At 41.2% G+C, this 13,419-nt stretch overlaps 1 protein-coding gene across 3 annotated transcripts in view; it reads right to left on the reverse strand.

The window, feature by feature from the left end:
* Window positions 1-7,552: 7,552 nt before the first annotated feature.
* Window positions 7,553-13,419, reverse strand: part of tnrc18 (trinucleotide repeat containing 18) — a 46,752-nt gene continuing 40,885 nt past the window's right edge. For all 3 annotated transcript variants that reach the window (XM_069701379.1, XM_069701381.1, XM_069701380.1), the window contains 3 exons: window positions 13,181-13,417; window positions 12,826-12,900; window positions 7,553-12,138 (listed from right to left, as the gene is read on the reverse strand). In XM_069701379.1, the coding sequence (XP_069557480.1) occupies window positions 11,932-12,138; window positions 12,826-12,900; window positions 13,181-13,417 (519 nt within the window). In that variant the 3' untranslated portion in view covers window positions 7,553-11,931. The remainder of the gene's footprint in view (window positions 12,139-12,825; window positions 12,901-13,180; window positions 13,418-13,419) is intronic.

Here is a 13,419-nt window from a genome sequence, read left to right on the forward strand (position 1 = left end):
GACTGGAAGCAACTTGCGGCTATTTGACCCTAAATGTTTAAGTCCTAACAATAGTTATACTTTGAAAATCATATAGGCTACAAAAATTAGCAAATTTGTGAGTAAAGGGGAAGTATCTTAAATGACATGAACCGAAATTCTATTCTATTTAAAATATTTTTCAGGATTCCTGGTTTTGGTTTTGGATTTTGAGTTTTCACGTAGCAGTCTGTTCGGGCCCGACATTGTACAGCAACACTCAATAAAACACTTGTTTACATCTTTGCCTGCTGCCTCCATGAGTGTGTGTCGCTGCTATTTCTGCAGTTGTGTATTTACGTCGAAGGAGAAAAGACTTTATTCACATCTTGTGGTTTAGGTCAGAGCGCCTTTGTCTCTGTCAAAACAGTAAGAGGAAGCAACCACATTCAGTCGGTGGGATCTTTTTTTTTTTTTTTCCCCTGTTTAAACAGCTGACAGGAGAAGAGATCTGTAACCCCAAACTCCAAAATCTCACAAAATCTTTTTCCTGCTTTTACAAAAGCTTTTTACAAATGCAGCCATGATTATAAATGTTTGATCATTTTATCACTGCCTTATCTGGGCTTGTGGAAAACATGAAACATTAGAAGGAGGTTTGAAGGATGAGCAGGCTGTAGGTCTGCTGTGTGTCTGGAGCCAGTGAGCAGGTAAATGAAGAGACGGGAAACAACATGATAGCGAGTGTCTGCCCTGCTGAGGCGTTCCTGAACCAGACTGCAGGGATCAGTAAATGAAATAAAGGTAATGCATGAGACAAATCTGTATTTGCTGCTTCCATCCAGCAGAGAGAGCTGCTGCTCAGAGGATAACACCAAGGACTGAGCTGCAGCAGGACTTCACACTGAAGTGGATGTCAGTGGTGAGCTTGTACATGGATCAGAGGTTGTGTCTCCCCAGAATTAACCAAAGAGGTTCCAGGAAAGAGAAATTCTCCTTTTTTGATGTTTGACCCTTTTTGTCACTGGTCTACACAACCATTGGTAAATCATTTTGACAAACACCTTCTCCTGTATGTTGCGTTCGACAGTGTTATTGAAGTCACAGTGGCTGCAGGTGCATGCATGTACCTGTCTGGGTGCATTGCAGGCTCGTACGAGTGTCTAGTGGGGTTTTTGTGTGTGTATTTGTGTGCAGGAGTGCTAATTTTGGATGTGGCTGCAGGGAAAGAAAGTCTCTGGAGTGTGACAGAGCTACTGATCATTAGTCATTCTGCTCCACATACTGAGGAGAGGAAGAGAGGAAGAGCAAGATGGAGGAGATAGAGAAAGCTAGAAACACACTGTGGAAGTCTGCTCTCCACTTAGTGCTTCAGCGTTTATAGGGTCTAAAGCTTTTCAAACACACCGCATCGTCTTATTGTCAGTCACATGATAGTAACCCTTGTATCTGTTGTTAGTGCTCCCTTTTCTTTGAATTAAAACCATGTGCCTTATCTGTCTTCTTTTGAAGTTAATATCAGATTTGTCTGCCTCTCACATGTTTTGCAAGAAACTGCATGACTTTACGTCATAAAGCACCAAACTTCTCTGCCATCCGCCTGTTTATTTGGATGAATTGAAGCTTTGTATTTTTACTGATGTGAAAATGCAACAAGTGCCATTTTCACATCAGTAAAACGACTTCTTTAATGCCACAGTCCTGTGAATCAAAATCAAAAGAGGGAAATAGGAGACATTGAAACTGTAATGCATTTGAAAATGGCATCTGAAACTGTTGGACTGACCCGTCACTTTATTTTCTGTAGCTTGTGTATGATATTTGCCCTTTATTATGAGACAGATATGAATCATTACAAGACAAGCTTCTGAATTTGTGCTAGTCACGTGAACAAAAACTAGTTGGACAATTTCATTTTTTACAAGTAATTATGGGTCTGTATTTTTTTTTTTTACTGAGAGATTTGAGGCCCCTTTCAGGGAATATGTCAGAAATAATCCAGATATTCACAGATACTTATGATAGAGAAAGCAACAAAAGAAACAAAAAATTAAAATTCAATGAATTATATAAAGTGTGGAAGATGTAGGAACGTGTGTCTATAAGTCAGGGTTTGTTACTGTAAGTATTTTTAGTGATTCAGTGACCTGGATAGATTTTCTCAACATATACAGGACCCAGTACTTGTTCTGGAGTGTGCGTGTAAAAATACTTAATAAAATGAAATTATGTACAGGCCCTATTTGTTACTCACTGATTAATGCTCTTTTTGTTGTCGTCGTATTCAGTACTAACGTGCAGTAGTACCTAAATCTCTTAATAATGAACTGTCTATTTGTCTGTGTTTGTTGATGACCTCATTTTAGTCCTCCCACTCCTGTTCTGCATTTCATGGTCACAGCTAAATTTAAAATGTTGCAAAAATAAAAGAGCCTTAACAGAAGATATGAGAAAAAGTAACACCGCAGATCTTTCCTAATGTTTTCTGTAATTAACTGCACCATCATTTCTTAGCATCAGATCTGTACGTAACTCTGTTTGTTTTTTGTTTTTTTTTTTAAAAATTCTGCTACTTTTGGAAAAAACTACGGCATCGCCATCTCTCATCAGGTTCCAATTATCTTTCTGACCTTTAGCTTTCTTTTTCCAGGATAGAGTATTTTAGCCCAAACAAATTAGGATTTGCCTTAACAGCTTAATGGATAAAGTAGGGAAGATAAAGACAAACAAATGAATGTTACATCCAGAGACAGAGAGGGCTGAGACTATAACCAAGGTGAAAGAGATTTTGAAAAATGGCTATAAAAAAAAAAATGTATGAAGGAAAAGGTGATAGATGAAGTGTGAGGTGTGAGATGTGAGAGAAAATCCGAGAACAGGTTAGAAGGACAGACCGAGGCATCCTCATAAGAGACACAATGCTCGGATAAGTCTCATAAGTAGGATGGATAGAGGACGATAAAAATATTCTGCCCTGTATAACAAGATATAAAAGTGAAATATGACAAAAAAATGTTCTGAAGGTTTGAGCACAGGGCCTCTCCCACAGGTGGCAGCGTTGAGCTGGAGAGGACTTTACTCCTCTGCCCCTGTTTCCTATTCAGATTTCAGATTTAGTGACATTTACCATAAAATCAAGTGAACCCGAAGCAGGTTGTAGGTTTAAACTTATTCACTACGTACTTACAAGTGTAATAATGTAATTCAAAATGCACTATACACTGTGTAATTTATGATAATTTGTTACAAAAATTTTTAATACAAAATGCTGAATGAACAAACAAAATATATACTTTCAGCTCTTTAATAGCTCCTTTTAAAATAATTTAAAATTGATCATTTAAAACTTCAAAAAACATACATGTGACATAAGTGAAAAATTGCAGACCAGTGACACTGTAAATTGTTATTTTTCTTGGGGTGTTTTTGGCTAATTGTCTCAAGCTTTTTCTTGCATATGATGAGTTAGAAACAAAACTATGTGAAAACCTCCACATTTACTGATAGAATTACATTATATAAGTCAAGTAAATAACTAGCCTTTAATTATTGTACTTTCCATAATAATAGTAGTCATAAACATTTGAAATTCTATGTAGGCTTTTGTGTGATAAACTAATACCACTTAAAATCACCTATAGTTTGATATAATATTAGCATTTTCACTTAAAAAAAAAAAAGGCTCCTGCTTCCTTGAATTTCCTAAACTTTTGAAAATAATAACTGATGTAAATCTAAATATACATCAAGTTACATTACCCCAAAACATGCAGAGGAGGTCGAGGTGCATTTTTTTTAGTCCGGAGTCTGCAAAACCCATCAGGCTGGTCCCAACAACCTCCACCAATCATAAGGGGGACGACAGCCTGTACAGTATGTAGCTTTGGAGGCCAAACCCAGGGGGAAAACGCCCACAGAGCACCTGCTGCTGCCTCCAAAACAGATGAAGGCAAAGTAGTGCATCACCATTTTTATGAACTCATATCTTACGTGGGTTTTAGAGCCTGGACAGTTTGGGGACACTGAAGAGAGATTTTAGAAACCAACTCATGTCGCCCTTTTTTTTTTCCCCCCCATATAAACGATGTCCATAACTCTTAATTGGAAGGAGCTGCCAGTCTTCAGCTGTCAGGTATTCAGTGGACATCACCTCGTCTTCACAGCTACAATGGGACTTCATTCACACTGATTCTCCTGTCTGAATACCCACGACGGCAGCTGTGTGTGTGTGTGTGTGCGCGCGTGCGTGCGTGCGTGTGCGAGCGAGCGAGCGAGCGAGAGAGAGAGAGAGAGAGAGAGGTAAACATGCCTGAAATACAAAGACTGTGATGTTTCATTCATTACATTGTCAGCATGAATAATAGATAGCTAATTGAAATGCAGTACATCACGCACGCACGCACGCACGCGCACGCACACACACACACACACACACACTTCCATATGGGATTAGACTCTGAACTAATATTTGTAAAACTCAGTTGTCATTTCACATTCAAATTTATCACAAGAGGGAAAAGAACAAAAAACACAGTGATGGGTGAGAGAGATCAAAAGGCAAAGAAAACAAAGACACATGCACGCACACGCGCGCGCGCACACACACGCGCACACACACACACACACACTCACACACACACACACACACACACACACACACCAAGCAAAACTGCAGAGGAGGGGGTGGGGGGAAATTAAAAACTTAAAATTACAGAGGAATTACAGAGTAAACTAGAGTTGGTTGGAAATGCCTCATCCTGAAGGATATCCCATTTCAAGGTTGTTGTTTTTTTAAACCTGGAATCAGAACCTCTCCCAACGAGTCACCAGACAGACCTGAGTGGTCTTGAGGTGATTAACAGGTTAATGAAGATAATTCAAACTTCCAGCGAACTGAAGGTCGGGCTGCAACTCGGCTATTTAAAAATCACTTTTCTGTTTGTCACGACCTTTTATTAAACCAAATAAATAATCTTTTTACACGGCACTGTGACTTTTACTGTGGTATTTCATTTTACATTCATTTATTATTTATCTGTTGCTTTTATACTTTCTCTTGATGGCTTTTATGTTTTATGTAAAGCACTTTCAACTGCAACATTATCCTTCTGGTATTATGTTTCTGAACACCTGATGAATGCATGGAAGTCCAATACCAGTCTGATTCACCTGCCACAGACCGACTGCTGCAAATGTTCCACCAAACAGTTCCCCCCGGACACAGTTTTGCATGCTGGACGTATGTCGCCTAAGACGATTGAGACTGGTTTCAAGAAATAAAGAGAAGTCAGAGCGTTTTCCCGGCCTCACAATGATAGGAGGGTGCGGTCAGACGATTCTCCAGCACCGGCACAGGTTAAGATTAAGTAAGACAATGCTTACTCTTCTTTTATCTCTGTTTTTGGTCTCCACCAACCCCTGCGGGAAGCTGCGAGATGCTTCGTTATATTCACTAACTGTGTTGGTCTGCTATTAGTTGCCGAGCGGGTCGTGTGCAGCGAGTTATTTCTGAGATTGTCTGCTTCTAGTGAGAGCGAAACCAAAATAGTAAAGTTGTAGGCGGGAAAACCAAAGCAGTCACATGATAATTCTCTGTGCCTTCGTATTACATTTCATTTAGCATACACACACATACATACATACATGTGTATTGATTGAAGTCCCTTAAACATACAGAAATTAATCTAGCGCTCATGTTTAAAATGTGAAACTTTTCCTCTTCTGGAACTAAACTCGGATGAAATCAAGAAATTCGGTTTCATGATAAAAATGATGTTTCGGGGGGAAAACAAATTTCAGCTTGATGTGCTTGTTGCCAATAAAGCAGAGAGATGGAGGTAAAATTGGAAGAAAGAAAGAGTGAAGAAGATGGAAAGTATTGTTAGAAAATAAATGAATGCAGAAAACTTGTTTTTCTTTTTGACAAAACAGAGTTGAAGGACAAACACAGAGTTGTGAAAGTCTGTGAGGAGACTCCAGTCTGAATAACAAGCTTTTCAAACTGTTGTGCTCAGCGTGTATTTGAACACCCCCTCACTCAGATACCTGTCTCCTGGGAAACAGTGTGCAACACACACACGGCTGCTAGAAGAGCCGAGAAAGGTGGTGGTGGTGGTGGTGAGAGGGAGGGGGGAGGGGGGGAATTCAAACACTCACATTTACAAAGACACACGCACACAAACACACAAACACACACACACTCTCATCTTGGCTCCTTCTGCCCCCTGTGGTTACGCTGCAATGGAGCCTCAACCAATAGAATGCCTCTGTTTGTGTGATGTCGTCCAATCAGAGCGCAGCATACCGACACACCCACAGGAGGATGTGCAGGGCAATGCTGAGGTAGGATGGAGGGGAGTGTGTGTGTGTGTGTGTGTGTGTGTGTGTGTGTGTGTGTGTGTGTGTGTGTGTGTGTGTGTGTGTGTGTGTGTGTGTGTGTGTGTGTGTGTGTGTGTGTGTGTGTGTGTGTGTGTCATAGGAAGCTCCCATCAGGTTCTGAGGTATGCTGATGCCGGTCCTTTGGGGGAAACACAGAGACGTCTCACTGTGAAACAGGAACACACACTCAGTTCATGTCAGCAAAGATTTAATTACACGTGGACACACAGGAATTCAAAAGACAAACACACAACACACACACACACACACACACACACACACACATTTTTAACTGCTTTTTGAGGGCAGAGTCATGAACAGTCACCGGTGGAAAATGTGTCTCCATGGTCAGCTCTGCAGCTCAGCAGAGGAAGCTGAACTTTCCTCCATTTTATCACAACCAGCAGCTTCATTACCGGGCTGCCAAAATGGAGGCCTGATGGAGTCCACTATTGATTAAAGGAGCAGTCTGCACAAACTGAAACCAGGCACAAGAAAAAAAAAAGAAAACAGTTCGTTTAGTGGGCTGCCTCCTCTGGTGAACGTGCAACCTGCAGGAGATGAGGTGATGGGAGGGGAACGATCAAAACGTGCAATCGGCTGAATGTTCATGTGCACATTTGTTTTCTGGACGAGACCTAGAAATGATTGATGCCACAATCACGTCTAAGTTTCAGCCAGCCTGTTAGCGTAGCTTAGCATAAAGTCTGGAAACGGGCGGAAACGGCGAGCCTGATGGCAACCTCCAACTACCAGCACTGTCTTGATAATAACAAGTGTAGAAAACCTTTACAAATAAGTTTCAGTGTTATGGGGATAACCTGGTGGATAAAATGATGCACTTTGGTTTTTGTGTTAATTAAATAGAAACTATATAACATGCCAATTCATTTTTTTTTAATTATTATTACGCTATGATAAACTATCTGCTGGTTGTAGCTTGATATTTAACGTAGAAATATTTAGACCATCAAAATGTCCAACTATTCCTTTAACATATCTTTTCAGGTACTACGTGAAGATAGTTAGACGAACTAACACTAAATAAAAATGTGTTCATTTTCCTGCAAATGTATGCGTCGGTGTTTTGGCAGTTTGACGGGCACATTAGTGCAATTAAAAGCACCGTTATCAGACAACAGAAAAGCTTGAATAGTAAAAAAAAAAAGAAAATAAAGTTTGGTTTTCATGCCAGAGACTCAGAAGACAGAAGAAATACAGTTCCATCTGTTTATTGATTAACTATAAAATATTGAGTTACTAAAACAATTTCAAAGAAACACTGATAAGCGTGGTTGCTGTCTGTAAAAAAAAAAAAAAAAAAAAAAAGAAGAAAAAAAAAACAGTCCTTACACATATAGTATAGGGTGACAGAATATATCTGGTTTCATATTTATCTCTAAAATGTATTCTTTTTGCAGTTTTACAAGATTAGACATGTGTACAAAGTATATTCTGATAGCTTTTTCTCCCCTCGACGGTGAAGGATCATTTACAAAACTTAGATGATTTTCTTTTTATTTTCAAAATAATCTTTTTTTTTTTTTTTTTCTGTAACAGGACGATAACGATACTGAAGGAACAGCAGACGAAGAACCAGCCTCCAGTCCACCTCTCGCTCTCTCTCCCATTCTCTCTCTCTCTCTCTCTCTCTCTCTCTCTCCCATTCCTCTCTCTCTCTAGCAGCTAGCTCCCAGTGCCTGTCAGCAGTATTGCTTTAGAGGCGTGGACGATTGTTCAGAGAGGGGAAGCAAGGGGGAAACAAAAACGACAGAAACATGCAAAAAAAAAAAAAAATTAAAACAAACAAAAAAGAAACAAATAACAGGTGAAGAAAAAAATAATCACGGCAAAAACAATTCTTTCAAAAGACAAGCTAACAACACACGCTCAACAGAATTTATACAAAGTCAAGCCTTTTAAAACGTATGGCACCAAATGAAAGTGAAGGCGAAGTGGGGAACGTGTGAATGTGTGTGACTCTGTGTGAAGGCCTCAGGCTGGGCTTTGGATAGAGATAGGGGGCAAATAGAGATTGGAAGGCCATAACACACACCTTCAAGGGTTACGGGTGTGTGTGTGTGTGTGTGTGTGTGGTGATAGCAGGAGATAAGCGCGTGATGCCTTATCAGTTGCCTTGCCTTCATCCCACAGACAGACAGAGACAGAGACAGACACAGACACACACACACACACACACACACACACACACACACACACACACACACAGAGAGAAAAAAAAGTGCTTTAGCAGCTCCAGGTGTAAACAAACATTCATAACGGGCACTTTAACTTGTTCACTCTGCAAACAGCGGTGCAACCTGTGTATCCGTGATGCTCCCCCGGCTCACACACCGGCCAGAGATCCATTTTGGCCGGCCGCCTCTAAAAAGCTTCGGGCTTCTGACCGCAGAGTGTCAGCGTTCAGACTGAAAGGAGCCGACATAAGAGCAGCATCTGGAGGAGCATGTGGGGCTTTAGCAGATAAGATTTGACTAACCTCAGAAAATAGAACATAGAGTCACTCTGTACCTGGTTAATTACTTTAAATACAAACAGACTAGCAGCACTTTATCAAACTTTCCTTTACTGGGTGACTATCATGTCTGAATATTATATAAATGCACACTGAAATGCTACTATACTGGCAGACGTCTTTTGTCATTTAACAAGAAAAATGCCACATTAACAACATTAACATCTCGGGTTGTCCTCCAGGCGTCACGCAGCTGTCTCAGAGTGAGTAAAAAAACACCATCATAAAAAAATCTGACAAATGTAGACAAACACAAACGATCTCAAAAGAGTAGAAAATATTAAACCTATTGAATATCAACAAGACAATCTTCAATCTCTGCAGCCAAGCAGAGCAAAGCAGAGAGAGGGCAACGTGGTTAATAATCACAGATGTATACAGTGTAACATATACTGTGTACACACAGTACACTTTATACTGTATATGTGATACAAACTTTGTACATAATAATATAAGTAGGTGGGCGAAGAGCTCAGGAACGGCAGGTTATCTGAACTATAAATCAAGAAGATGAAAGGCGTTTCCCGCCGTCAGCAGACTGGCGGCAATTATCTGATAATTCCTCGGCACCTATAAAAACCAAGAGGATAACGGTGGGATAAGTGGGCGGGACCTCAAAAGACATTTGGCGAATCATCATCATCATCATCATCATCATAAGGCCTGGGAGAGTAAGGCTGCCCAAAACACTCACAATCCTGAGCACGACATTCAACAGTCTCACCCTATAACACGGTTAAACTAGGCACATGGAAGAAACTCACAAGCAGCGACAAAGAACCACAAAGAAGAACGTGTTAGAAGGGACGTGTTCGCGTGTCGGTTTATCTGGTGAAGGGGAATCACTGGATGCAGAGGAGAGTCAGCGGCGGGAGTGTTTAGTAGATACACAAGGAAGACGTAAGACACTCCCAGTCACCGACCCTGCGTTCCGATATCCATACTACCATACTATTTAGGATGACCAAAAAAAAAAAAAAAGATTTAGTATGTCCCAATAAGTTAGACGTAGGACGCCAAAAGTACCAGGATGTCCTACGACATCCGGTCGTATTTTGCAGTCTGCAGGCCAGGACGTTACTAGAGCTCTTCTGACCCACAATCCTTTGCGCAGCGGAAGAGATGTTACATCGACCGAGCCGCCGAGACAGTTGGTGGCGCTAATGCTGCGCCCGCAAAAGGAAGGAGGAGGAGAAGAAGCATTAAAAGGAAGCCTTACTCTTTCCAGATCGTATCCTTTTCCTTTTTACTACAAATGTCGCGCTACGGATCGCGACGGATATGACAAAGTGGGTCAAAGCTCAAGATGCATTTTTATGATGGAGTAGTACGTCCCAATTGTACACATACTACATGCAACAGTAGATACTTTTTAAGGGGAGCTGTAATCCGTACTAAAAGTAAAAAGAAGTAGTACGTGATTGGGAACGCAGGGCGAGTCTCCTCTGCAGCGGAGCTCATTCAAAGTGCACTCGGGTCAAACAAGATTGCTTGGAGGGCAAAATGTGATTAGACAGGATAAAGGTGAACGTCCATAAAAAAACAGCAGAAGCAAAAAAAAAAAAAAAAAAAAAAATCTAAGAACATTTAGAGGTTGCAAACACTGCAGACAAAATGAACCACAAAGTGTGGGAGATGAGGGGTACAATTGAATTACGTTGATCTAATGAAGGCTGGCAGCTCGGTGGTGAATATCAGCGCCGCGACCTTGATGCATCTCGGACTGACTGCAGTGTTTACAACCCTGACAAAAAAAAAAGAAAGAAGAAATCCACCCGCCGGGACTCCGACACTGCTCGTACATCAGCTTGTACACTCTTCAGTGCATTCACAGATGTACTTTGTGATCAAGTGTTGTGTTTTTTTTTTCTTCCTTGGTTTTGCTTGCAAAAAAAACAAGAAAAGGCGTTATACATTTTTAAGAGCGCTTTTCAACACCCTCCAGACGGGCCTAAAGGCGCCACAGCTCGTGGCTGTGGAGACACTCGTGTCTCTGCCTCCTCTGGGATCTATTTGTCCTCAAAAGTGTTGTTAAACTCAAAAATGGGCAAACAACACAACACAAGACACATCGGCGGCAGCTGCTTTTGTTTCAGTGTTCTTTTAGGGTGGATTTTTCCTTTAAAATAAGGAACTCAAAGATGAAATGAGAAGTGCTTTTAATAGTACAAGATTCCTTCCTCTCTCTTTAGCCTGAGTCCCTGAGGGAGTCCGAAGTTTTAGTAGCATACGGGCAGTTTTTCTGCCCGGGTTAGGCTTGTCAAGGGGAATCGAAGGTGTTAACTTAAAGGAGGCTAGGCTTTAAGTGTATTTCTCAATTGCTCTCTGTTGGGACACCGATGGAAGGAGTCTACCTCTCTCTCTCTGTGAGCCTCTTCCTCTCTTTGTCTGTCGCTCCTGCTGTTCTGTAGATACATTTATATGACTGTAACATGACTGTAACATCACCACGGCAACATCATAATCACAACGTCACACCGGCGGACACCTGTGTGCGCGTCCGTCTGTCCGTCCTGTCGGGGCGGACGGACCGACACGGGCCTCTCTCTCCTGTTTCATCATTCACAGTTCATTAAAGCTTTTCGACTGTTTACCTCTTTAGAAAAAAGTACTCCGACATAAATCTATTACATGAAAATAAAACACTCATATTTTCCTCTATAGAACTGTGTTACGTGGGGTGAGTATTTACATTGTTTTTGTGCATGTGTGGGCATACGCGTGTGTCTGTTTATGCAGGGTATTATTTACATGTCAAAGGAGACCGAGGCGCTCGTGTGTGTTCTGCAACTTCCCCATGAACACAACAAGCAAAACAACGTGTCACTTAAGTTTGTGTGTGCAAATGTTTCAGGTGACGTGTTCCTTTTAATACTGTCTGTAGTGTCTCCCGTCTCTGTAGTAGTAGCTGTCTGACGTACGTCACGGCATCAGAGCGGGTCAGTTCGTAGAGATCCGTCACGGATGATTATCAGTGATTAGACCACAGGTTTGACTCCGAATGAGGTCCAAAGTACGTCGCGCCATGATTTGGTTTCATAGTGAGTTTCTGTGTTGGTTCAGCAGATGACCGGGACTCCGTCTGTGTTGAAGATCATGCCAGTGGTGGGTTCGTAGGTGCCGGCCAGGTAGTAGAGGTCTTCGCTGTCGGCGTAGCGGCGAGTGTGGGTCATCTGCTCGTACTCCTCCACGCTCACCACCAGGCACTTGTGGCTGACCGTCTGCACGTCGTTCTCGTCGCTGTGAGACGACTGGTAGAGGGCTCGCTGAGACAGAGACACACGCTTTTATTCTGAAAATACTCTGCGTCGCTGATTAAACATCGGCAGGTAGCTGCGGCTTTTCTGAGTGAAATTTACTACATTCAACTGTTGTTCCCTACGGAGAACCGAAACCCTCAAAATATAGTACAACATAAAAAAAATAATAATAATAAAAAAAAAAAAGAGTGTAAAAGCAAATATGATGCAAAACTTTAAACTCCAATTCGTTGGTCAAAAAAAGGCTGGCATATTGATTAGTTGATTATATTTATGTACTGTGTCTTAAAGGCAGTGTGAATTTCGGAAAACTGCCAACCACTGAAACACAATTGCTGACCCCAGCAGATAAAGTTCTGTTTTTAGATTTACCCCGGAGCCACAGGCAGATACCCAAAAATACCTGCCTGTCTCTGTAATAGGAAAACAGAGGAGTTGAAAATATAATAAGTTACCTATAGTTTTAATTACAAATTTTAAAAAAAGCGTATACGTCTATGCAAGTATAAATCTTTATATTTCATAATTATTTATTGATGTGTTCAGTTCTGGTTTTTCTTCTCCTCTGATAAATCATTTAATAGAATTTTCTGGCAGGAGCTGTCTCCATACTGCAATAAAAAGCCACAGGATAGGAAGCCTAAAAATGTGAAGTGAAAACCACAGGTAAAATATAATACATGTTCTTCTCACCTCCATGAAGTCTTTCCTCTGGATGGACGAGTGCAGAGCTGCTGGTAACGACTGACCGCACATCTGATCCCAGTTCTGAGGACGAAACCAGTCGGACATGAAGGAAGAAAGTCATCAAACACTCAACTTACAGCCTGACAAGTGTTTCTTTTATGAAATGGGTTTGAATGAATTACAAGTGTCATGACGACCTTTTAATGATACAGTATCACTATGTTATCAATAAAAAAAAAAAGAAAAATGATTGTAGAGGGTTTAATCAGTGTAATAAGTCAAATATTTCTTCATAAATGATCTGCTAGTTACAAATATTTTACAGTTTATTTGATCAAAGTAACTAAGTATGAACAACCACCTTCTTGTCGGTGAGTTTCTTGCCAGGGTTGGTCTCCTCTGGATGATAGAACCAGTTGACCCGGACCACCATGTTGCTGCCCCAGGACTCCCACATGCTCTGGATGCGGCCAATGAAGGGCAGGTTGGGCCGGCCAGCGGACAGGAACACGGCACAGTCCCCGATGCGGATCATCTCTCGGCCACGTACAATGGCCTTATAGAAGAGCTTCTTAGCTTTGCCCTTCATACCGCGTCTCT

This window comes from Brachyistius frenatus, unplaced genomic scaffold (genome assembly GCF_029030835.1).
Source record: "Brachyistius frenatus isolate BFR_SWC_R1_liver_20210118 unplaced genomic scaffold, ASM2903083v1 Contig_36, whole genome shotgun sequence".
NCBI classification, from domain to species: Eukaryota; Metazoa; Chordata; class Actinopteri; family Embiotocidae; genus Brachyistius; species Brachyistius frenatus.